Below are 26,804 nucleotides of genomic sequence, written 5' to 3'. Positions count from 1 at the left end.
GGGTGTGTGAACTATCAGGTACTGATGTGGCAACTGGTACTGGGATCCACCCCTGGAAACCACTCTTTTAGCCACACTTCCTCAGAATGTCCCCTTGACCCTCATTCCCCTAACCCCATCACCTGCTTCCCTTTTCCCCTCTGTCCCACTCCAGTTCCAGAGCTCACAATTTCCTGCAAGTTTCCCCAGGAGCACGATGGAGGTCTGTGTCTGTGCCCGAGCAAAACTGGATCACAGCGATGGTCTCTGAATGAACTAGCCCCTCAATCATGGGCTTCTGGTTTTAGTGGCAGGGATCTGCTGTTTTGTGGCCCCAACCTTGACCACTGGCTCCCCTCACTCCCCAGGGTGACCGAGGTGATGTTGGGCTTCCTGGCAGACCGACCGTTTTTTCTGGACTAATTCCCAAAGGTACGTCATCTTTCACATGACAGAATCGGCGGGTGGGGTGGGCAGAATGTGGGTGGAATGGACAGCAAGTCACTGGTTAGTTTATATACAAGGACACGGAACTGGAGGTCATTCAGCCCCTCAATCCAGTTTAATATTGACAATGATGTTGGCATTCAGCTCTGGTCCCCTAATCCAGCTTCCTCCCCATATCTCAGCAGCCCATTCAGCTTTCCCCTCGAATATACTCAACTATTTGTCTTTAACTATATCCTTATGTGAAATTTCATAGAGCCACTACCCATTTGGAGATGAAATCTCTCATCAGACCCAAATGATCAACCCATTGTCCTAACATTCTAATCCATTACTGTGTAATTCCCAAACATCAGAAATATATTCCTGCATCCTCTCCCTGTAACATCCTGCATCCTCTCCCTGTAACATCTGGATCAACATTCCTGCATCCTCTCCCTGTAACATCTGGATCAACATTCCTGCATCCTCTCCCTGTAACATCTGGATCAACATTCCTGCATCCTCTCCCTGTAACATCCTGCATCCTCTCCCTGTAACTTCTGGATCAACATTCTTGCATCTCTCCCTGTAACATCCTGCATCCTCTCCCTGTAACATCTGGATCAACATTCCTGCATCCTCTCCCTGTAATTTCTGGATCAACATTCCTGCATCCTCTTCCTGTCACATCTGGATCAACACTTCTGCATCCTCCCTCTCTCTGTAACATCTGAATCAATATTCCTGCATCCTCTCCCTGTAACATCTGGATCAACACTTCTGCATCCTCTCTCTCTGTAACATCTGGATCAACATTTTTGCATCCTCTCCCTGTAACATCTGGATCAACATTCCTGCATTGTCTGCCCTAACATCTCTGTGATTGTACTAACATGTCCCAACTCCTATACTTGAATCCTCCAGCTGTAAATGCCACCGTTCTCTCAGCTGGTGCCTGACGTACTTTGCACTGTGTTTACTCACCAGTGAGACAAGCAATGGAGCTGAGTTTTGTAAATACTATTTTTCCCGCATGATTCCCCATTTGCACTAAATGTGTTGACATCATGAATTGTTACACATTGACAAAGCTAGGGTTTTTCACTTTGATTCAGTGAAAGATGAGAGGTGATTTAATAGAGGTGATTTAATAAGATTATAGGGTGGACAGCCCCAGCAACATTTTTCCCAGGGCAACAATAGAAAATACCAGAGGACCATCTGTTTAATGTATGTGGACTCAAAAGAGTTGGTTTTGGAGCAGTGGGTGTGTTGAAGCTGATCTCTCTAAGTTCCACACCCGCTGTGGAAGACATTGTTGGTAATATTTCTAATCCCTCTTCAAGGTCCGAAGGGCCAACTTGGTCCAGAAGGAAATCAAGGAGAGCGGGGAGATGAGGGTCCTCCTGGGCAGCCAGGGCCTCAGGGTCCTCCTGGCGAGACCAGCTACTATCCAGGTAGGGAAATGGTGCTTTCAAACCTGGCCAATACAACTGGCTCATTGCAGAGATGTGTACACCTCAATCCATCCACTCCTCCAGAGTTTACTCATTCATTTTTCTTCTTTCTGAGATAAAACTGTCAGTAACAACATAAAATCTTGCTTTTTGTGTTTCTCTTCCATGCTTTGCTGCTCTCCCTCATATCTCTCTCTCTCGCACATGTGTACTCACACACACATCCCCACCCACACACACCACACCCACACACATCCCCACCCACCCACACAAACACCCACCCACACAAACACCCACCCACACAAACACCCACCCACACAAACACCCACCCACACAAACACCCACCCACACAAACACCCACCCACACAAACACCCACCCACACCCACCCAACCACACCCACAGCCACATGCACCCACACTCACCCTCACACAAACACACCCACAACTCACCCACACACCCACACACACCTACACACCCACACAAACACTCATTCACACTCCCCACACCCACAACCACATCCACCCACACACACCCTCACCCACACCCACACACAAATACCCACCCACACACCCACACCCACATGCACCCACACACACCCTCATGCACCCACACACACCCTCATGCACCCACACACACACACCAACCCATCCACATCCCCACACCCATACATATCCCCACCCACCCACACACAAATAACCACCCACACACCCTCACACACATCCCCCGCCCACACACACCCACCCACACAAACACCCACCCACATCCCCACACCCACACACACCCTCACACACACCCACCCACAACCCACCCACACCTACATACACCCACATACAAATATCTACGCACACAAACACCCACACACCCACCCCACACCCACACTCCCCACACCCACACACACCCTCTCCCACACTCACATGCACCCTCACACACACCCACCCATCCATACACCTACATACACCCACACACACAAACACCCACACACCCACCCACACCTACACAGCCACCCACCCACACAAACACCCACTCCCACACCCTCACTCACACACACACTCCCACACCTCTCCACCCATCCACACACACTCCCACACCTCTCCACCCACCCACACACACACACCCACACCCCTTCACCCACACACCCCCACACACAAACACCTACACACACAAACACCCACACACACCCCCACCCATGCCCACCCACACACCCCCACATACAAACACCTACACACACGAACACCCACAGCCACACTCACCCCCACCCACATACACTCTCACTCTCACTCACACACACCTCCACCCACACACACACCCACATCCCCACTGTTGCACTTTATCCAACACCTGCAGATTTTCTTGTTTTTCTCTCTCCCTCACCACCCCTTCTCTCTAGTTCTCTCTCTCTTTACTCTCTTCTCTTTCTTCCTCCCCCCCCCCCACTTTAATCCCTGCATCCCATTCTCTCCAGCTTACTTGCTCTCATCTTATTTCCCCCCACCCCCGCCCCCCTATTGCTTTCTCACTGTCTCAGGTATGTTCAATGGACTCTTCTCTCTGTTAAAAGTGACACAGTTTTTATTTTACTTTAAAATTCAAATATCATTTAATTGAGCTCGTTTAAGAGCCAGATGAGAGAAGCCTCCCAGAAGTCCAGAATACACATGTTTGGAATGGTCACACACAGGGTTAACGACCCAATGAGCTAACATTATCAACTTCAACCTCAACTTGGAGTGGTAAATGCTTTCTAATCGCCTATTCCATTAAACATTAAAAATGCAAAAATCAATTAGATAGTCAATGTAGTTGTGTAAAATACTTCTAAAGATTTGGTTTAAGTGTTCGAAGCTCAAAATATCGGAGAACCTGGTCCTTGGATTTAATCACACCTACTAATTATATTTGGAAGGTTTTAGCAGCAGTGCTCTCTGCAGATACTAATTATTGGTGACTCTGTTCAGCTGTGAGAGAGACAGGCTGTGCTTGGCAGCAGGGAAATTATGCTCCTGGGAGGGTGATAGAATCTTGCAGCTCCTCAATCCTGGGGCAGAGGATGTTTGCTCAGTGGATTTATTCAAGACTGAGATCAATGGGTCTTGGGACACAGAGAGGAGAGGGCAGGAAAGTGCGACTCCTTCAGCTTCTCATGTTCTTGATCTCGTCACAATCCCTAGGACTCCCTGGACTGCCGGGTTTCCCAGGGATCGCCGGTCCAAAAGGATACAAGGGCGAAGAGGGCCAGCCGGCCACTGAGCAAGGATACAGAGGCTTTCCGGGAGTTCCAGGGCTCTCAGGTTTACCTGGACCCCCAGGTTCAGCGGCATCTGCAGGTCAGTCATTGTTCTGGTCTCTACAGTGATGGTTCTCGAAACTGGTCATCCCGTAATTAAAATGGAGATGTGTTCTCTGTTTTGCCCTCCCAGTGTTGGTTGGTGATCCAGGGAAGCCAGGAGAACATGGGTACCCTGGTCAGAGGGGACTGACTGGAAGCAAAGGTAAGATGAGGTGACACCAGGTAAGGGGAGGCCTTCAAATCAAATACTATAAATGGGTACCTCCCTCATTAACGAGATGATTTCAATGCAGTTTCTCCTTCAACTAAAAGCCAACATGGTTATCTTCCCTCAGCCTACTCTGCTCCGAAGGCAATTACACCCCCTACCTCTCTGGTATCCAAGGCGAAAATGCCAGCCAAGCTGATTTCCAAGGGAAACGACCCAACCCTAGCCTCTCTGGTCTTGGAGGGCTATGACTCTAGCCCCTTCTGTCTCAGAGGGTGATGACCATGGCGTCTTTGGTTTTGAATGGCAATAAGTCTAACCTCTCTGGTCCCCTAGGACATTGGGCCCAGTCCCACTGGTCTCCGAGGCAACAACCCTAACCTCTGGTCTTGGAGGCCAATAACCCTAGCTTCTCCAGTCTCTGAGATGGACACCTCCATTTCCTCCAGTCTCCAAGGAAAAATCCCCAGCCTCTTGTCTTGGAGGGCAGCGTCTCTCCAGCCTCTTTCTGGCTTCAGAGAGCAATGACTCCATGGACAATGAAATCAGCCTCTCCGGCCTTGGTGGCAATGACTCCTGTCTCTTGGCCTCTCTGAGTGGTCAAACTACATTCTCTGGCCCAGAAACTCTGACCCAGGCTGTGATACCTACCTGAAGCATAGGCCCAGGATAGGGGAGTAGTGTGTAGGATCCTGACATCCTCACCCATCATCCTGATGCCTTCTCACTGAGTGGCTCAGCCTGGGGTTGGAAGGGGCTGCTCAGCACCAAACTGCTGGGCCTCACGCTATTGACCTGAGACGTCAATACCTGCTCGCTGGACTGCTGCCCATCATGGCAAGACTTCAGCGTTGGCCACACTCTCTCCACAGGAGACAATGGGCTCTGTTCCTGCATCAGTGATGGCATCGGATCCCCTGGATCTCCTGGACCGGCTGGACTGCCTGGTTTCCCTGGGATTTCTGGCACACCTGGTCCATTGGGAGATGAAGGGGCCACTGGACCAATTGGAACTCCTGGATATCCTGTGAGTATCAATGTAGCCAGCTGGAAGAAGTCACAGGTCGAGCAGTATTTTTGGGAGAAAGAGAACGGCCGACATTTTGAGCCAGAGCTCTTTATCGAGACTAGAGAGATGTAGGAGAAGGCAGTGTAAAGTGGACAGAGTGGGCTGAGCAGGAGAAGCAGAGGTGAAACATGATGGACAGGAGTAGATGATTGGCAGATGCCAGACAAGAGGAGAGGGAGCCAAGAAAAACAAAGGGGTCAGGTGCACACAAGGTGGGGTGGGTGACGAGAGACAAATGCTACCAGTACTGGAATCTGATAACTGGAGAAGGTGACAATTGGGCAATTGGGGTCTCGAGATGGGGGGGGGGGGGGTGGGAGGGGGTTAGCTCTTGTAGCTGAATAAAGTAGAACAGCACAATTTACAGAGTAAAGGATTACAAATGAAAGAAAGATCAATTAGCATCAAAGGCAGCATGAGGGCATGGTTGTGGGGTTCGTTCAGGAGCCTGATAGCTGCAGGGCAGAAAGCTGCCTTTAAGCTTGTTGGTATATGTTTTCACACTCTTAAATCATCTCCCTGATGGGAGGTAGGAGAAGAGAGTGTGTCCGGGGTGTGATGAGTCCTTTAATATGATGGCTGCCTTTCCTAGGCAGCGGGAGATGCAGATGGAGTCCTTGGAGGGGAGAAAGGTTTGGTGATGTTGTGAGCTGCATTCACCACCTTCAGCACCTTCTCTTGATCTTGAGCAGAGCACCTCTCATACCACGCTGTGATGCACCCAGGAAGTATGCTCCCAATAGAAGTTGTGGAGGGACAACGGGGACTTGGTGTTCCAAGCGAGTAGAGAAGTTACTGCACTTTTTTAACTTTTTAATCCTTTTTCACAAATTGCTGCTTTCTTGAAGCATTGGGTATAAACATCAGTGGGTCATAAACCATTGTGGTTGGTATCTCCTTGCACTGACCAGAATGTGAAGTTACAGGCTGCTGTTTGTCCTGCCCACAGGGAGTGGCTGGGGCAACTGGAGTTCAAGGCCCAAAGGGGCGGAAAGGTGATACCATCTTCCTTTCCTTCATCAGCACTAAAGGTACGTACAGAATTAGTGGGCACCAGCTGGGCCTTCTTGGGTAGCAGAGAGCCAACCGTGGCCAGACGGAACACTAGCAGTGGGCGGGTAGGAGTGTGGGGGAATTGGAGGAGTAGCTGATGTGAGGTGAGAGGCAAGGTGGAGGACATTGGAAATGGGGAAGAAGAGCACACATGGGCAGGTAGGCAAGGGAGGGATGAGTGTGGAATAGTGGATGGAGACGAGGGCGGGGAGGTGGGTGAGGGAAGGTAGGTGTAGTGATGGGGTGGAGCAGGCAGAAGGTACTTGGTGAGACAGTGAAGAAGAGCTCTGGAGAGAGCTGCTGGGTTAATCAAAGATTTTATCAACCCTTTGAGTGGGCTGAGAAAGAAAAGTGGACCATTATGGGTGTTTGAGGTAGCGTGGAGCCAGTGGGCCAAAGGGCTTGTTTCCATGCTGCGTGACCATGGCCTGACTGTGAATCCAATCAGCAGCCCTGACACAACCTCTGGGTCAGGCTGGGATCAGCTGTGGGGTAATTCAACGCGCCTTCAACTTCCGGCGCAGAGCCCAGTCAGAATCCTGGGCACAGTGTAAGCAAGGAAAACTAAAACCCATAATGCTGGAACAAAAGTACTCAGCAGATCAGGCAGCGCCGTTGACGTAACCATTAGACCAAGGTCAGTAAGAGGGAAATTCTGAAATTTTTCAGGTAGACGAAAATAAGAAAAATCTACACCAGAGGCGGCAAGGACTTCAGAAAGAAAAAAATGCTATTTGACCAAATTAATGTAAATTGGAGATACAGCACGGTAACAGGCCCTTCTGGCCCATGAACCCATGCTGCCCAAATGCACCCATGTGACCTACTCACCCTGTACATTTCTGGAATGCGTCTATTTTGAGGAGGTGACAGTATAAAAGATGAGGGAGAATTAGTGGATTTTGGGAAGGACTTTGAGAATGTCCCACGTGAGAGATTGATCAACCAGGATGGATTCAGGGAAGGCATTCCCCTTGGGAGGTTGAAATGTGTGACACCAGGGCTCTAGGGCGAAGAGTATAATACACAGAACTCCCTTAAAAGGCATTGACTGGGGGTGGAGCAGTGAAGTGCATCCGAGGTAAATTAGACATTATCGGAACAGGTTTGAGGGGCTGACTGGCCTTCTGCTCCTGTTCGCCGTGCCCTAGTCAGAAGAGAAACAGGAGTCGTTGCATCAGTTTATGATCTGTCATTATCAGAATGCTAAGACCTGACTTCTGTTTGTTGAGCTAGGTTCCAAAGGAGATGTGGGAGATCCTGGTCTGACTGGAATTAATGGAAAGCCAGGAGTTCCTGGAAAAAATGGCAAATCAGGGGAGCAGGGAGAACCAGGACCCTCCGTGAGTATAACTGTCCCCTACACTGGGTCCCACCCCAGATCCCTATGTATAACTGTCCCCTACACTGAGTCCCACCCCAGGTCCCCATGTAAAATGGTCCCCTACACTGGGTTCCACCCCAGGTCCCCATATATAACTGTCCCCTACACTGGGTTCCACTCCAGGACCCCATGTATAACGGTCCCCTACACTGGGTTCCACCCCTGATTCCCATGTATAACCATCCCCTACACTGGGTTCCACCCCAGGTCCCCACATATAACTGTCCCCTGTACTGGGTTGAACACTTGGACTCCCCATGAGTATACCCATCCTCTGCTCTGGGTTCTACCACAGGCTGTCGGCTGTCTCACAATGCCCATATATGCGGTGTGGTGCTGATGAGCAGCTGGGATACTAATGCTGCCCATACCTCTCCCTTCTGGATGTTTGTCCATGCCTGCCATTCATTGTCCTTGAGATCCTGGCTTGTGGATCTCTGTCCCACCCTCTGCCTCCCTCTCTGCTGATTAAACCCTGTTCCCTTCCTGTAAACATTCCTCCCTCTGCCCAATGAATAAGGTTACAGGGTGCCTCTCTCTGTGTATGGCCTTTTGTCAGTTACAGGTGCTGCAGAAATGTGCGTTGTGGTTGGTGAAGTGGGAGGTGCCTGACTCTCTCCAGTCACATGTCTTGTGTTGCAGGGCGACGCACAGAGAGGTCCCCCTGGTGATGACGGCGTCCCAGGAACCCCTGGTTGGAAAGGTTTCCGTGGACTACCTGGTCCACCGGGCAAGGGAATACGTGGACCTGTCGGGAATCCTGGGCTACCTGGGGACTTTGGAGTTGATGGTTCCCCAGGATTTGCAGGTGTTCCAGGGTCTCCTGGTGAACCAGGTAAAGCTCCACCTCTACCTTCGAGCCTGTTGCTGTGTGTTCCTGGGCAAACTGGCTGTAAGGAGCTGCTTGTTCCTGCTGTGATTGCATTGTGGAAAAGTTGGTGAAAGAAGGCAAGGCCACCTCTCCCAGCCAAAGATGTCAAGTGCCGTGGGCTTGATGCAGGAGAGCTGTGTTCTTTATCATCCACAGTTCTACATCTCCTCGCCCAAACCAGACAGTCTCGTCCCCTTTCTCAGACAACCCGACAGACCCTGGGTCGCTGAAGCCCTTCGTTCCCACCCTCTATGTGACCAGGTGCTTCCTAACGTCACCTGTGAACTTGGGCTCAAGTTACCACACTCTAGCCCCATTCTGGAAAAGCCACTCATCAGAGGAAGTTGCTTCCCCGGCTCACTACCCGATCAAATGCCCACGTCTTAATCTCTCAGTAGAGTAAATAGGGGATGAAGCCCTAGTTAGGTATCCTGTGACATACCCATTTGGCCCCTGCACTCCAACTGCCACCCCTGACCCCCCACCCACCCTACCACCCAGGGTCAGTGTCCCCTTCCTGGTAGTACAGGAATACAAATGTACTGGAGAAACTCAGCAGTTCACACAGCATCCATGGGAAGTAAAGGGTAACCAATGTTTCAGGCCTGGGCCCATCTTCCGGTATAAGCAGAAACAGTCAAATGCCTGACAAAGGTCCCAGGCCTGAAACATTGGTTCCTATTTTTTGCTGAGTTTCTCTAACATATTGATGTATAGCACTCAACCCCAGCATCTGCAGACCTTCTTGTTTAACTCCCCTCTCTGGCAAGCTGTTCCGGCTGGGATTGGATTCCCAGAAGGGTCTCCCACTAGATGTGGAGCTTCGCTGGTGACAGTGACTCACCACACTGCCACAGACAACAGCTCATCCAACCCTATGGCACCTATGACTGACCTCCTGAGGTCCAAAAATCACCACATATTAGGGGAGAAATTTCCCCTCAAATCTGCTCTGAATGGCTGATCCCTTATTTTGATCGAGGCATCCCAGCCAGGGAAGCAGCAGCCTGGCACCCTGCTTCGTGTTCCGCAAACCTACCACCCTATTTGGAAAAAAATTCCCTTTCATGTTCTCTTTAAACTTTCCCCCTTTCCTCCAGTTTTACAGCACCTTATAATGGGGAAAAAATATCTATTCTATATATGTTCCTCATAACTTTATAAAACTCTCTCACGACACCCCTCAGCCTGATGTTTCAATGTGAACAATTCCAGTCTGTCCCACCTCTCCAGCCCTCCATTCTGGGAGACATTCTGATGAATCTCTCCCACGTTCTCTACAAAGCCAGGCCATCATCACTGCTGAGTGTGGTTAACAGAATTTCTCCATTTCCTCTGGCTTCCACTCCTCTCCACATTTTCTCCAAACCTCCATGCAATCGCTCCCATCCCTCTCCCTCTTTCAATTATCTAGCCCCTTAAATAAGCCTTCACCCTATCCCAAATTTAAAAGATTATAAATAGAGGGGAAGTTCATCTCACAGTACAATTCCACCTGAGTTCTAATAAAGCTACAAAAATCCAATTTTGCAACAACAGTGAATTTAGTTGTCATCTATATGTCATAGCCTGCTTATCTGGCATTATAATTGACAAGGTTTGGGTGAATGATCCAGAGGGTGCCGAGCCTTTTACTTGGATTCCACTATCCTACCTTCCAACTGGGGTTAGTGTGGGAATCGTATTGTCTTGAGTAAAAGGAATAATCTCTTTCTCTTGGATTTAGCCTTCTCCAAATATCTATAAAGTTCAGATCTTTCTTGAAGGCCAGTGTGGATTTCTGTATAAATCAGAATCAGAAGGGGACCCTACTAAAATAGACAACTTCTTGCATACGTTGAAGCTACCAAATTTGGATCAGGAAGAGAAAGAGGAGCTGGATGCCCCTTTCTCAAGAGAAGAAATTGAGCAAACTCTGAGCTCTCTACAGGTGGGCAAATCCCCAAGAGAAGATGGGTTCCCAGTTGAATTTTATAGAGAATTAAGGACCTTTTAATGCCCCTTCCTATGAAGGTGGTAGATCAGGTGGCATAAACATAAACTCTCCTGAAGTCTTTTTTATTTATTTATTTATTTTTTAATTTTTTATTTTTCACACCATAAATCACATTAGCCATGATATACACTTTTTCTTTTTCACACATTTACAGTGACTTTTTCTCCCCCCCCCCCCCTCCTCCCAAGCCACCCCCCACCCCCACCCCTCATCCATTTTAGGTATACAATCTAGGTTGCATTAATTCAGTCAGACAATGTTGTCATTCAACAAAAATACACCAGAAATTCTACAGGGTCCATTCTTTTCTTTCCTTCTCCTTCCATCAACTTAGGTAATGTTTGTCCCCGGTAGGTTTTCGCTATTGTATTTAATGTAAGGCTCCCATACTTGTTCGAATATTTCAATATTATTTCTTAAATTATATGTTATTTTTTCTAATGGAATACATTTATTCATTTCTATATACCATTGTTGTATTTTCAAATTATCTTCCAATTTCCAGGTTGACATAATACATTTTTTTGCTACGGCTAGGGCTATCTTAACAAATCTTTTTTGTGCATCCTCCAAATCAATTCCAAATTCTTTGTTTTTTATGTTACTTAGGAGAAAGATCTCTGGATTCTTTGGTATATTGTTTTCTGTTATTTTATTTAATATCTGATTGAGATCATCCCAAAATTTTTCTACTCTCTCACATGTCCAGATTGCATGAATTGTTGTTCCCATTCCTTTTTTACATCGAAAACATCTATCAGATACTGTTGGGTCCCATTTATTTAACTTTAGCGGTGTAATGTATAGTCTGTGTAACCAATTATATTGTATCATACGTAGCCTCGTATTTATTGTATTTCTCATCATTCCAGAACATAATTTCTCCCATGTTTCCTTTTTTATCTTTATATTTAAATCTTGTTCCCATTTTTGTTTAGTTTTACCATTTGTTTCCTCATTCTCCTTTTCTTGCAGTTTAATATACATATTTGTTATAAATCTTTTGATTAACATTGTATCTGTAATCACATATTCAAGGTTACTTCCCTCTGGTAAACTCAAATTGCTTCCTAATTTATCCTTCAAGTAGGATCTCAGTTGGTAATATGCCAGCGCTGTATCTCCAGTTATATTGTACTTATCTCTCATTTGTTCAAAGGATAAGAATCTACTTCCTGAGAAACAATTTTCTATTCTTTTAATCCCTTTTTTTTCCCATTCTCTAAAGGAAAGGTTGTCTATTGTAAAAGGGAGTAGCTTATTTTGCGTCAATATTAGTTTTGGTAATTGATAATTTGTTTTATTTCTTTCTACATGGATCTTCTTCCAAATATTGAGGAGATGATGTAATACTGGAGAAGTTCTATGTTGTACCAATTTTTCGTCCCATTTATATAATATGTGTTCAGGTATCTTTTTCCCTATTTTATCTAATTCTAATCTCGTCCAGTCTGGTTTTTCCCTTGTTTGATAAAAATCTGATAGGTATCTTAATTGTGCGGCTCTATAATAATTTTTAAAGTTTGGCAATTGTAAGCCTCCTTGTTTATACCATTCTGTTAATTTATCTAGTGCTATCCTCGGTTTCCCCCCTCTCCATAAAAATTTCCTTATTATTTTCTTTAACTCTTTGAAGAATTTTTCTGTCAGTTGTATTGGCAATGCCTGAAATAAGTATAATATCCTTGGAAAAATGTTCATTTTAATACAGTTTATCCTTCCTATCAGTGTTAGTGGTAGATCTTTCCAATGCTCTAAATCGTCCTGTAATTTTTTCATTAGTGGATTATAATTGAGTTTATATAATTGGCCTAGATTTTTGTTTATTTGTACACCTAGGTATCTTATTGCCTGCATTTGCCATCTGAATGGAGATTCCTTCTTAAATTTTGAGAAATCCGCATTATTCATAGGCATTGCTTCACTTTTATTTACGTTTATCTTGTAGCCCGACACTTCTCCATATTCCTTCAATTTCTTATATAATTGTTTTATTGATAGTTCTGGTTCTGTTAAGTACACTATAACATCATCTGCAAATAGACTGATTTTATATTCCCTGTCTTTTACTTTTATTCCTTTTATATTATTATCTATTCTTATCAATTCTGCTAGTGGTTCTATAGCTAGCGCAAACAATAAAGGTGATAGTGGGCATCCCTGCTGCGTTGACCTGCTTAAGTTAAATTGTTTTGATACATGTCCATTTACTGTCACTTTCGCTAACGGTCCCTTATATAATGCTTTAATCCAATTAATATACTTCTCCGGTAAACTGAATTTTTGCAATACTTTGAACAAATAATTCCATTCTACTCTGTCAAAGGCCTTCTCTGCGTCTAAAGCAACTGCTACTGCAGGTGCTTTATTTCCTTCTACTGCATGAATTAAGTTAATAAATTTACAAATATTGTCTGTTGTGCGTCTTTTTTTGATAAATCCAGTTTGGTCTAAATTTACCATTTTCGGTACCTGTTCTGCTAATCTGTTTGCTAATAGTTTAGCTATTATCTTATAGTCTGTGTTTAGCAAAGATATTGGTCTATATGACGCTGGTAAGAGTGGATCTTTCCCTTGTTTTAGTATTACTGTAATTATTGTTGTTTTACATGAATCTGGTAAGCTTTGTGTTTCATCAATCTGGTTGATTACATCCAGGAGGGGCGGTATTAATAAGTCTTTAAATGCTTTGTAGAATTCTATTGGAAATCCATCCTCTCCTGGTGTCTTATTATTTGGTAATTTTTTAATTATCTCTTGTATTTCTACTATTCCAAATGGTTCTGTTAATTTATTTTGTTCCTCTATTTGTAGTTTTGGTAGTTCAATTTTAGTCAAAAAACCTCTATTTTCCCTTCTTTCCCTTCGTTTTCAGTTCGGTATAATTGTTCATAGAATTCTCTAAAGTTTTCCTTAATTTCTTTTGGATTATATGTAATTTGTTTGTCTTTTTTCCTTGATGCCAATACCATTTTCTTAGCTTGTTCTGTCTTAAGCTGCCATGCTAGGATTTTGTGCGTTTTTTCCCCTAGTTCATAATATTTCTGTTTTGTCTTCATTATATTCTTCTCTACCTTATATGTTTGTAATGTTTCATATTTTATTTTTTTATCTGCCAATTCTCTTCTTTTAGTTGTATCTTCCTTCATTGCTAATTTTTTTTCTATGTTTACTATTTCCCTTTCCAACTGCTCTGTTTCCTGATTATAGTCCTTCTTCATCTTGGTTACATAGCTTATTATTTGCCCTCTAATGAATGCTTTCATTGCATCCCATAGTATAAACTTATCTTCCACTGATTCCATATTTACTTCAAAATACATTTTTAATTGTTTTTCAATAAATTCTCTAAAATCCTGTCTTTTAAGTAGCATGGGGTTTAATCTCCATCTATACATTCTTGGAGGGATGTCCTCTAGCTTTACTGTCAATATTAAGGGTGAATGGTCCGATAGCATTCTCGCTTTATATTCTGTTTTTCTTACTCTATCCTGCATACTAGCTGATAACAAAAATAGGTCTATTCTTGAGTATGTTTTATGTCTAGCCGAGTAGTATGAGTATTCCTTTTCTTTTGGGTTTTGTTTCCTCCATATATCCAAAAGTTTCATTTCTTGCATTGATTTAATTATAAATTTGGTTACTTTGTTCTTCCTGTTAATTTTTTTCCCCGTTTTATCCATATTTGGATCCAAATTCAGGTTGAAATCCCCTCCTATTAGTATGTTCCCTTGTGTATTAGCTACCTTCAAAAAGATATCTTGCATAAACTTTTGATCTTCTTCGTTAGGTGAATATACATTAAGTAGATTCCAAAACTCCGAATATATCTGACATTTTATCAAAACATATCTCCCTGCTGGATCTATTATTTCCTCTTCTATTTTAAATGGCACATTTTTACTAATTAATATAGCCACTCCTCTTGCTTTTGAATTATATGATGCTGCTGTTACGTGTCCTACCCAATCTCTCTTTAATTTCTTGTGCTCTAATTCAGTTAAGTGTGTTTCTTGGACAAATGCTATATCAATTTTTTCCTTTTTCAGTAAATTTAGTAGTTTCTTCCTTTTAATTTGGTTATGTATTCCATTAATATTTAAAGTCATATAGTTCAGCGTAGCCATTTTATACTTTGTTTATCTTCTCCTTCCGTTTTTCCATCATTACCTTTCCTCCTTTTCCATTTCTGTTTTCTTATTTTCAACTCTTTATAAGACAACATTCCTACAACATCCAACATTTTCCTTATTCTCCTATTTCTATCTTCTTTATCCCCAATCTCCCCTTCCCCTCCTGAGTTGTCCTTTATCCCTTGTCGGACAACCACATCTCCCCTCTCCATTTTGCTTTGCGAATTCACTCGCTAGCATCAACTGATTTTGCAGTGACCGCTATTTCTCCCCACCCAGCCCTCCCCAGAAAAGATTTCACTTTTCATATGTAACAAAGGTCACTCTTTTAATTCCCTCCTTATTCTCTCTATTCCATTTCCTTCCCTTATTCATTCTTGTCTATACTATCTATATTTTCCTCGAAGTACAGATACCTTCACATATGCACATTTTATCTATTCACTCTTATACCTCTTTACCCACATACATATCAATCGTGATCATTTTTACTCTCATTACCCGTCTTCATCCCTCAGTCTATTTTTGTAATTGTTCTGCAAATTTTCGTGCTTCTTCTGGGTCCGAGAATAGTCTGTTTTGTTGTCCTGGAATAAATATTTTCAATACCGCTGGATGCTTTAGTATAAATTTATACCCTTTCTTCCATAAAATCGCCTTTGCTGTATTGAACTCTTTTCTCTTCTTTAGGAGTTCAAAACTTATATCTGGATAAATGAAGATTTTTTGCCCTTTATACTCCAGTGGTTTGTTGCCCTCTCTTACTTTTTCCATTGTCTTCTCCAGTACCTTTTCTCTTGTAGTATATCTTAGGAATTTTACTACAATAGATCTTGGTTTTTGTTGTGGTTGTGGTTTAGAGGCCAATGCTCTATGTGCCCTTTCTATTTCCATTTTTTGCTGTAGTTCTGGACATCCTAGGGTCTTAGGGATCCAATCTTTTATAAACTCCCTCATATTCTTGCCTTCTTCATCTTCCTTAAGGCCCACTATCTTTATGTTATTTCTTCTGTTATAATTTTCCATTATATCTATTTTTTGAGCTAACAGTTCTTATGTCTCTATCGCTTTTTTATTAGATTCCTCCAATTTCTTTTTTAAGTCTTCTACCTCCATTTCTGCTGCTACTGCCCGCTCTTCCATCTTGTCCATTTTCTTTCCCATTTCTGTTAAGGTCATATCTATTTTATTCATTTTCTCTTCTATGTTGTTTATTCTTTTTCTTAAATCATTAAATTCCTGTGTTTGCCATTCTTTAAATGACTCCATGTATCCTTTAATAAGAGAAAGTACCTCCTTTATCTTGCCTTTCTCTTCTTCTTCTATTTCACTGTACTCTTCCTCTTCTTCTTCCTCTGGGTTGGCCATCTGTTGTTTCTTTGTTGTCCTTTTCTTCTCTTCTTTCTTGTTTCCATTGTCTTCTGTGGTCTCTTCTTGCTGCAGGTGTTCTGCAGCTGTCGTTGCCGGCTGTGGAGATCGACTCCCCAGCTGGTCCCCCCTCCCGTCGGTGTGTTTTTTTTCATGCGCATCGCCATTTTTGTAGTCCATTATCTACCGACCTGAGGGAGCGGATTTCTCTCTCCACCACGGGCCTCTTCGAACAGGTAAGGCCTTCACCTTCTTCCTCCGTTGTCTTCTCTTCCTCTCTTCTTACCGTTGCTTTCGATTTTTCTTTTTTTGTCGCCATCTTCTTTCCACCTTTATACTCACTTTTTTTTCACTTTTATTTCTGTGCCTTTGTGTTTTCCTTTGTTTTTCCCGACTTTTCTGGAGAGGGCTGGAGTTCACTGTCCGGCCACTACTCCATCACGTGACTCCTCTCCTGAAGTCTTTTTTGACAGCAATTGTTGTGGGTGATCCCAAAAAATTTAGGGATCCATTGAAACCCACCTCCTATAGGCCTATATCACTATTGAACGCAGATTATAAAATTATAGAAAAGTGTTGGCCAGTATGTTGACAAAATATTTTCCAAAATTGACAAATCCAGATTAAGTTGGCTTCATTTTAAAAAGAAAGGCAAACTGCAGATAAGGTAGCTAGATTATTTAATATAATACATCTGGCACAGTCAAGGGTGGACATGGGGGTGGCTGTATCTCTAGATGCGGAGAATGCCTTTGATAGATTGGAATGGGACTCCTTGTTTAAGGTACTGGAGAAATTTGGATTGGGACAAACATTTATAAATAGGGTGAAGACATTGTATGATAAACCCCAAGCTAAAATGATCACAAATGGACAAATATTTCTGATATTTCTGTTGAGTAGATCTAGTAGACAGAGCTGTCCTTCGTCACTAGCTCTGTTGGCCATTGAGTCACTGGCAGAAACCATTGGATGAGATCCAGATGTAAGGGGTACAAGGTGGACCAGGTGAAACACATCAATCTATTTGCTGATGATGTGTTAATGTATTTGACAGCCAGTGGTGGGGGGGGGGGGGGGGGTGGGGGGTGTTGTTGACCAGGCTAAAGACAACATTGGAAGATTATGGGATGGTCTGGGATTTAAAATAAATTTAGACAAAAGTTAAATTATGCCTTTAACTAAAAGAGACTAGGGGAGGAGTCACGTGATGGAGTAGTGGCTGGCAGGAGAATACCAGCCCTCTCCAGAAAAGAAGAAATAAAGTGAAGAAAATACAAAGTTCAAGAAATACAAAACATAACCACTAAAAGATAAAGTTGTAGAGAAAAGAAAGAAAATGGCACCCAAGAAGGAAAAAGTAAAAACAATGGGGAAAAAAATAAAAGACGCCGGAAGAGAAAGGAGAGGCCTTACCTGCATGAAGAAACAGGGAGCCATTGTGGAGAAGAGAGCCCATTCTCCAAGGTTGGTGACGTCCCCGCAGAGTTGCGACCACCTGTCCGCTGGACTGCAAAAATGGCTCTTTGACCCAAACAAAAGTGCACTTACTAAGGAGAAGGAGAACACCGACAGGAGGGGGACTCAGCTGAGGAGCGGGCAAACACAACGTGACCAGCTGAGGGATGCCCGACACCAGGGCTCTCAGCTGGAAGAAGAGGAAAGCAACAGGAAAGGGAGTGAAAAGAAAGAAGAGACTAAAGGAGACTACAGACCCTATCAACAAGGAAGCCAATTTAAGTGGGAACTGGAAGGCATCATATATTTAGGGGTAAGAGTAGAAAAATACAAGAAATGTATATGTTAAATTATCTCCCCTTGCTCTGGAAGATTGAGGAGGACTTGGTTAGATGGAGAGCTCTGCCCATAACATTAGTGGGCAGAGTGAATTGTACAAGAATGAAGGTGACACCAAGACTGCAATATCTTTTTCAAACGCTGCCCATTCCATTACCCCAGTGCTTCTTCAAGATGCTCAATGAACGTGTCAGAAACTTTTTGTGGAGTGGGGAGGTGGCTAGAGTCTCCATGGAAAAATTAACATGGGAGTATAAATTAAGGGGTCTAAAACTGCCAGATTTCAAAAAATATTATTGGGGTCCCAGACAAGGTTTATCGCCTCACTGTTTGAGGGAGGGGTGCCCCTTCCTGGGCACAAATTAGACTACACATGATAGGGGAAAGGATAGCAAGAGAGTTTATATACAAATGGAACATCAAATTAATTACCAAAAAATGGATAACCCCATATTAAAACATATATATCAAACATAGCAAAAAATACATCAATGTATTGGATTGAAGGTGGGGCTGTCTCCTAATACATCCTTGACCCAGAATAATTTAATACCCATGACACTGGGCAACAGGATCCTGGACACCTGGTGCCAGAAAGGGATCAGGAGTATCAAGGATTGTTATGATGAGGGCAACTAATGTTATTCGAACAAATGAGGATTAAATTTGGGTTATCTGATAGAACATTCTTCTGCTTCCTATAATTGAGATCTTTCTTAAGAGACAAGACAAACAATATCTCTGCCAGAGTGTAGTATGACATATTTCTAGAATGTATTTCGTACTCCAGAGTGAGGGCCTGAAGCCGGGACTACACTGATTGAGGGAAAGATGGGAGTCGGACTTGGGTACAACAATTATTGAAAATTGGTGGGAAAACACGTCTGAACAGCATGACAGGGATTGTCAATGTTAGATACATGCTGGTGCAGTACAATCTCCTGCATCAGTTGTACCTCACACCACAAAAATAAAAATCAGTCAGAAATTTCAGATGCGGTGTAGAGGTTGAAATCTTTATCCACTCCACCTGGCTATGTATGAAAGTGAAATCTTTCTGGGTAGACCCGAGGAACATTCTAAAAAAAAATTACAAAAGTGGGTTTTCCACAAGATCCAGAATTGTTCCTTCTGGGAGATATAGGTGAAGGGCAGTTTAGACTATCCAAGCACCAAATTCAATTTGTGAAGGTTGCTATGTCGATAACCAGGAAATGTATCACAGTGGCGGAGAAGTCGACTCTCAACTTAGCATTGCAAGATGGAATACAGAAATGCAGAGTTGCATTCCCCTGGATCACTTCTAACTTGTGGAAGAAGCATGACACGTTCATTACAGTGTGGCAGCTGTACCTAATGCACATAGGTGTGCAGACATGATCTATAGCCCCCTCCCCCTGCCCCTTTAATGAAAAATAAATTAAGATATAAACCATCCTGACAGATACAAAGAAGAGACTGAATTAAGGTTCTGGCACAGAAGATGTACATTCTGATTTTTAGTTTTAATTTTTAATTTTATTTTGTTTTTTTTTGTTCCTTTAACTTATATAGTTCATTTAATATCCGGGAAAAGGTAAAATATATACTGGACCCTGTATATAATATTGTGTGATAAAGAAAATGTCTTATATTGTTCATATATATTTTGCTTGAGTCTTTCAAAATAAAATATTTAAAAAGTCTCCTTCTGTTTGAATGACAGGTGTGTGCAACGAGCAGCATGAAGGATTGGTGAGAGAAAGAGACCGTGGAGATTCCCCAGCAGGTAGAGATGGATTGACTTTGCCTTTTGTAGCTAACACTGTTGAACATCCAAGCGCATTGTACCTTAGAATGTATGGGAAGTTATCTTTCATGTGGAAAGATTAAACCCTTCAACATCAACAGATTTGAAGAGGAAACCAAGTTCTGGCTTACAAGGACATAACTAGAGTTTGGCTCAGTTCCCAAAGGAAAGAAAGATGATGGTTGGAAAATCTTCAGAAAGGCGAGCAGTTCCATTAAGAAAATCTGCTTGGGAGCAAGTGCCCACAACTGTGTCTGAGTCTCAGCTGTTGCCTGGAGCATCAGAAATCAACATTTCACAAGGGCTTCCCCCGAAGCTGATGCAACAAATTACGAACGGCTTAGCTTAGGGTGGAGTTGTGGAGCAGACTCAATGGGACAAATGGCCGACCTCTGTTCGTTTATCTTGTGATTATACCAGTCTCTCAGAGATGCTCAACCCAATGGTGTGTGCTCATCAATCATCCACTCCATTACAGCTATCTCATACTATCTTACATCGAGGGGCTCACTCACTCATAAGGTGCCTGGGAACTGTACCTGTCCCCAACTATTTCATCTCACATTCATGTAGTTTTACAGATGTAGAGATCGGCAGGCTAGAATGTAACAAGGTGACAGAAAGGATTCCCACTGGGAGAAGGAGAAAGGGAAACACTTTCATATTTGTTCACTGGAAACAGGAAAGAATTCCCTATAGGACATGGGGACATCAAACACTATTGATAGATGAGGTGGAGCAGAAAAGGCAGAAACAAAATACATGTAAAAGGGGTTAATGGAGCTGAGAGAGACAGCCTCATTGCAAATGGGCCAAATTATCCAACCTGCTCTACCCATGGCAATGTCTTGCTTGGTTGAGTTTGATATGTGAGGCATTCATCGCTACTTTGAGTGGTTCCTGCATTTTAACATACTGGGGTGGTGAGTTTCTGCAGTTTTGATGTCCCCAGATGTTCTTCGCAGGATGAAGGGGGCAGTTATGGGACTGACGGGACCACCAGCCTTGCAGGATGTTGGTTTGTAGGGCATGACAGCTGGTGAATCTGAGACTGTGACTCCCAGTACCTGTTCTGTTTCTTAGCCTGAAGCTCACGAACTCACCACAGCTACTCCATATGGAACTGAACTAAAAACTGACTATGACTGACTCCTCTGCAGCAACAATGGTCCATAGGGAATCTGAACTGCCTGGTGGCCAAGAACCCCACTCCAAGCCCATGACCTGGGGTCACCAAACTCCCACTGTCAATGACCTTGGGGAACCAGGTTCACCACAATCAATGTCCTGGGGTTATCAACACCCCTTCCCCCACAACTGTCAATGGAGTCACCAACAATCTCCCTCCCACTATCAATGGCCTGGGGTCACCAAGAGCCCTACCCCTTCCCACTGTCAATGGCGTCTCGACCCCACCCCCAATGTCAATCTGGTCTCCAGGACTCCACCTCCCACTGTCAATGCCCTGAGGGTCACAAACAGAAGGTGCAGCCAAAGAGCCAATGTGGTGACGAGCAGGTCAGGGGCTGACTCTACTTTCCACTATCGACAAGGAGTATGATGGACATCCTCTGGATGAGCTGAGCCCCAGTGTTAAAGAAACTCAGCATCCTGCAGTCCGTCCACCACCTCAAGTATTCCCTCCCTCCACCACCAATGCTCTGTGGCCATGGAGAGGGTGCCCCCTCTCCAGATGTGGTTACTCACCCAGACCACCCCCACACTGTCTTCCAAGCCTACCACCTGTACCACCAAAGACAGCAAGAGCAGGGAAGCTGTGTCACTCTGAGACCCTGTTCAAGTTTATTATCATCTGACTGTACATTTACAACCAGATGAAACAGCGTTTCTCCGGACTACGGTGCATACATATACAAACACAATACGCAGCACATACTAATCACACAGATACCCATATATTCAGATAAAATTTAAAGTAATTAGACATAAATATTTTGGGATAATTTATTCAGTCACAGTTCATTAGTCTCATAGACTGAAGGAAGAAGTTATTTCCCAGGCTGATTTTGATGCTCCTGTACATCCTTCCTGATGGTAGCAGATCAAATATACTGTGTGCTGGATAGAAAGGCTCCTTGGTAATGTTCCTGGGTGAATATTGTCAAAAGAGAAGATGGAGACCCTAGTAATCTTCTCAGCCATTTGTGTGATTTTCTATATAGGCTTCCAGTCCCACACTTTGCATCTACTTTCCCAACAGTGATGCAGTCGTACAGGACACTCTCAGTCCCACTCCTATAAAATGTTGTTGAGGTGAGTGCTAATAGCCTCACCCTCCTCTCTCTCCCCAGGAAGTGCAGGCGATGCTGCATGTTCCTGACTAGTAAGGAGGTGTTAAGTTGAAGGTTTCCTCGCCAAATCCTCTGCACTTGGAAATTTGCTGGCAGTCCTTCACTGGGTCTATATTCCAGTGTGGGAGCTCATTCCCCAGAAGGGCTGGAGTGGGTCAAGGTGACAGGTCACCCCACCCCCCTAAGACTCCTCAGGGGCATTTATGGGAGGGCAGTGATGCTGGACTTGCACCTGATGCAGAGATGAGAACAAAACTCAGATGCAGTCATTAAAATGTTTATGTTTGGCTAACTTTTATTTCTGGAGATTTGCCTTGTCCTTGACTATTTCATTTGTTAATCTTCACAGGAGTTCGCTGTGGCAGCCGAGGGCCCCCAGGAGCAACAGGAGCACCAGGAGAGCCAGGTATGACTACCTGTTGTCGGCGAAGCCAAGACGTAACCCGGTAAGTGCCGTTCTGTGGTCACCTCATCTAAAACTGTCCCATTACAGGTCCTAAAGGTCAGGAGGGATTTCCAGGATTGTCCAGGAGAGGAGTGCCAGGATGGAAAGGATCCATTGGAGCCCCAGGACCAGGAATTCCCAGCCCACCAGGTAAGTTTCTCTGGCATAGCTGCATCTCACAGGAGACTGTTCAGCCCCTCTCCAGTCTGATAGTCCTGGAAAGGAGGAAGCTATTGAGCTTCTCTCCAGTCCAATACACATGGACTGGAGAAGGCCATTCAACCCCTCTCCACCCTGATACATAGGGACAAGCAGAAGCTGTTATGCCCTCAGGCCTAGTATATGATGGGGTAGGGCAGAATTAGATTAAACAGCACCTCCAGACAGTCTCCTAATTTGAACAGATCAATCCTGAGATAGTTCAAGTTCACGTTTAATTATCATCCATTCGTACCAGTACAATCTAATGAAACAATGTTCTTCAGTCCACAGTGCAAACACACACATAAACATAACATATATACAGACAAACTATACTTACTATATATATTCATTTAATAATTGATCACATGTCAAAGTCAACCCACTTTTTTTTTTGGTCCTAAAATCATGTAGTTTCCATATATCCTGTGAAAAAGTCAACACCCCTATTTTTGGCCCTGATAACCTACCCATCCAAGCTCTCAATGCCCCGATCGCAAACTCTCACCCTAGCCACCTGCCCATCCGAGCTCCCGATGCCCAACCATCTGCCCATCCAACCTCTCAACTACAGAACCTTACCCTGGCTACCAATCCATCCAAGCTTCTGATGCCCTGATCACCCACTCATCCAAGCTTCTGATGCCCCGATCTCCTGCCCATCTGAGCTCCCGATGCCCTGATTGCAGATTCTCACCTTGGACGCCTGCCCATCCGAGCTCCCAATACCCTGAACGCAGACTTACCATCTGGTCCTGGACATCCGATTTCCCAATGCCTTGAACGACGCAGATACTTACCGCAGTCAAAAGTAGTATCTGTGTAAATGTTGACCCCCTCCCCACCCCCTGCAATTTTGATCGAAAAAAATTGGTCCCCAAAACTTGACTATTGCACAAGTATATACACAGATACACAGAACCTATCATCATGTCTTATATTCGTGTATTTAAAAATAAATATTATTAATAATTAGGGTCACGGGGAGTTGTTTTAGCAGTTCAACAGTCCTTCAGCAGTCTCCCTGCCCATGGGCAGAAGCTGTTCCTCAGCCTGGTGGATATGGCTCTTCCCTGACAGGAGTAGCTGGAAGATGCTGTATGCAGATGTAGGGGCTCTTACAGATTTTGTGAGCACCCTTTAAACAGCAATCCCAGTAAATTACACCAATGGGAGGTGGCAGGAGAGAGTCCTAAGTGATCCTCTCTGTCACTTTAATGGTCCTGTGGATTGACCTCCAATCCAATGCTTTATAGCAACTGTACCACACTGTGATGAGGCCAGTCAGGACGTACTCGATAGAGCTCCTATAGAAAGTTGACATAATGGTGGCCGATGGGCTTGCCCACCTCAGCCTTCTTAAGGAAGTGCATTCGCAGTTGCGCCTTCCTGATAAATGAGGAGATGTGCGTCCAGGATAGATCATTTCTTAAGTGGACTCTGATCAACTTGGTGCTCTCCACTCTCTCCACTACCGAACCATTAATGTGTAGGCAAGGTGTTTGTCTCTGGACTTCCTGAAGCCCATGATCATTTCCTCTGTGCGCATTGAGATTCAGGTTGTTATTCTCTCACCATTTTATGGCTATTTCTACCTCTTCTCTGTATCATAGTTGTTGCTGATGAGAAACTTGTTGTGTCACTTGCAAACTTGATGACACTGTTGGAGCTGGCGATGCCGTTGTGTGTCAGTAGCATGAACAGGAGTGGGTTGTGTGCAGCCCCCAAGGTCCAACAGATACCTCAGCGTGACAGGGCTCAAATGTTCTGCTGCCAACCCAGATGGACTGTGGCCTTTCCAGTTACAGAAAAAGGTGTTGAGTCCCAGTGAGGACAGGTAAAGCCTGGCAGATGAGACTTTGTTCTCCAGGTGGGTCAGGATGGAGTGGAGGGACAAGGCTATAGCATCGTTAGTGGAATGGGTCAGACTATAGGTGCATTGAAATGAGTCCAGCATCTCTAGGATGTGCACTTTGATATGTTCTATCACCAGATGCTCAGAGCATTTCATAGTGGTGGAGGTCAGTGCCACTGAGCAGTGGTCATCGAGCCTGTTGCTGTCGCCTTCTTTGGTACTGGGATGATGGTAGATGCCTTAAAACCTGCAAGGACAATGCACTCCTGACACAGTCTGGCTATTCAACATTATGAAGATCCATGTAATCTCCCTCCATGAGCCTGTAGACTGAATGACTTCCATCTCCCCGTCTTGATCTGTTCGAGGCTCTGATATCCCAGGGACTGAGGCAGTGGTAGTATCTGCCCAGACATGCAAGGCCCGACTCTGGAGATTATAAAGTTTCACTTATGCCCACTGGTCAGCCTGAACACAATGGGCTGAATGGCCTGCTTCCAACCTCTATGAGTCCGTGATCCCTTATTCTCAAACCCTTGCAGTCCCTCCAAGGTCTCTGAGGTGCAATTTTTCTGCCCTCATTTCCAAGCACTAAGACTGCCCTCAATTTTTCTCTCTCAGTCTCCCGCTTCCTGACCAGAATATTTCCCCTCCCTCCCCAGGTTAGTGCCAGACTGTCTGGTGCATCTCTCCATGTAGAGGGGAAGGTGGCAAGACCTTCATGCTAGAAATTATGCTTCTCCCTCGTCCACTGCCCTCTCCTCTCCTTTCAGTGCCCTCTTCTTCCCTATCCCTTTTCTCCACCTCTCCATTCGGAGCTGAAGAACTTCTCCCTCTCCCACAGGTTTCATCGGACCCCGCGGCAGCAAGGGAGCTCGAGGATTGCCTGGGCAGCCTGGAGTGGCAGGTTTGCAGGGGAGGGCAGGAGAGCCAGGCCCTGTCGGTGCCAGAGGTTGGCCTGGGAAAGCAATTGGAGCGCAGCCTGGAGCCCCGGGTGAGCCAGGCCTCTGGGGACAGCCTGGAGCCAAAGGAAGTCCTGGAGATGAAGGTGGGACAGGACTCCCAGGTAAGAACCAGCCAGGCCAGTCACTCATTTCTGGGACACCCCCTCCCCCCACCAAGTCTCAACCCTAGAGAGGTGTGGGGATAATTTAAACCCTATCTGGATGTTGGAAGGCTGGGATTTCCTCAGCTCAGAGAAGCTTAAGGGGAGGTTTATTTGGAGTATGAAGGCCTTGGGAGGAGGGAGCATGTGTATCCCTGGATCAACATGGATTAAATTTTGAGTAGGTTCCTTATAGAGGCTGACAATTTCTTCAGGGTCGGCCGTACTATAGATCTGCCATTAATGATTCTCATTTTCAAACATACGGCCAGAGGTCAGTCACGTTAGATTTCGGTATCAATTCCATTTTGGGAGCGGGTTACTTGTCACATTGTTCTTTGTTGATGGATTTGAAAAATTGTTGTCATGGACCACAGCTTTTGTATTGCAAGTGAGCTGCATCTGTTGTCCCTCCAACGACATCAGCCACCTGACGAGCCTTCAACCTGGCTCCTGCCCTTTCTGAATCTCGCTCAAATGTTTCCCTCACCTAGTGATCTCACCGTATCATCATACAGATATTAAACATACAGTAACCCACCATATAGAGACTCGGGGTCCTCCAGTAGTAGTATGGATTCATAGATGACCCCTTAAAAATCACAAAATTGAAAATCGACCACATACATGGGTTGGGCATAGTCCGCAGATCTGACGGCTGCTGGGCTTCACCATTGTATATGGTTCCAAAAAAATCTGGGTTTGGCGGCCTTGAACACGTCTGACCATTATAACATCCCCAATTTACAAGATTTTCAACAAACCTCCATGGTAAATGTGTATTCGCAAAAATAGATCAAATACGTGCTTACTATCAGATTCCAGTTGAACCTTATGATGTCACTAAGATGGGAGTAATACCCCCTTCAGCACATTCGAGTTTCTGCGAATGCCATTCGGTCTATGGAATGCAGCTCAGAATTTCCAGCGGTTTATGGACCACGTACTCAGTGGCATCGATTTTGTGTTTGTTTACAATGACAATATTCTGGTCGCATGGAGCATAAACGCCACCTTATCTCATTGTTTCAGAGACCTGTTGAGTTTGGCATTGTGATCAATCCC

General features: G+C 44.5%; 1 protein-coding gene across 5 annotated transcripts in view; it reads left to right on the top strand.

Annotated features, from left to right (window-relative positions):
* LOC138739043 (collagen alpha-2(IV) chain-like) overlaps positions 1 to 26,804 on the top strand; it is a 171,842-nt gene that overhangs the window by 104,253 nt on the left and 40,785 nt on the right. For all 5 annotated transcript variants that reach the window (XM_069890422.1, XM_069890423.1, XM_069890424.1 and 2 more), the window contains 12 exons: positions 348 to 411; positions 1,755 to 1,865; positions 4,035 to 4,190; positions 4,284 to 4,355; positions 5,234 to 5,388; positions 6,380 to 6,461; positions 7,720 to 7,826; positions 8,510 to 8,702; positions 19,738 to 19,800; positions 22,483 to 22,539; positions 22,627 to 22,728; positions 25,479 to 25,700. In XM_069890422.1, coding sequence (XP_069746523.1) covers positions 348 to 411; positions 1,755 to 1,865; positions 4,035 to 4,190; positions 4,284 to 4,355; positions 5,234 to 5,388; positions 6,380 to 6,461; positions 7,720 to 7,826; positions 8,510 to 8,702; positions 19,738 to 19,800; positions 22,483 to 22,539; positions 22,627 to 22,728; positions 25,479 to 25,700 — 1,384 coding nt within the window. The remainder of the gene's footprint in view (positions 1 to 347; positions 412 to 1,754; positions 1,866 to 4,034; positions 4,191 to 4,283; positions 4,356 to 5,233; positions 5,389 to 6,379; positions 6,462 to 7,719; positions 7,827 to 8,509; positions 8,703 to 19,737; positions 19,801 to 22,482; positions 22,540 to 22,626; positions 22,729 to 25,478; positions 25,701 to 26,804) is intronic.

The sequence above is a fragment of the Narcine bancroftii genome, chromosome 7, assembly GCF_036971445.1.
Source record: "Narcine bancroftii isolate sNarBan1 chromosome 7, sNarBan1.hap1, whole genome shotgun sequence".
Classification (NCBI taxonomy): domain Eukaryota; kingdom Metazoa; phylum Chordata; class Chondrichthyes; order Torpediniformes; family Narcinidae; genus Narcine; species Narcine bancroftii.
The sequence above is the reverse complement of the archived record's forward strand: the minus strand, read 5'-3'. Positions and strand labels throughout refer to the sequence as shown.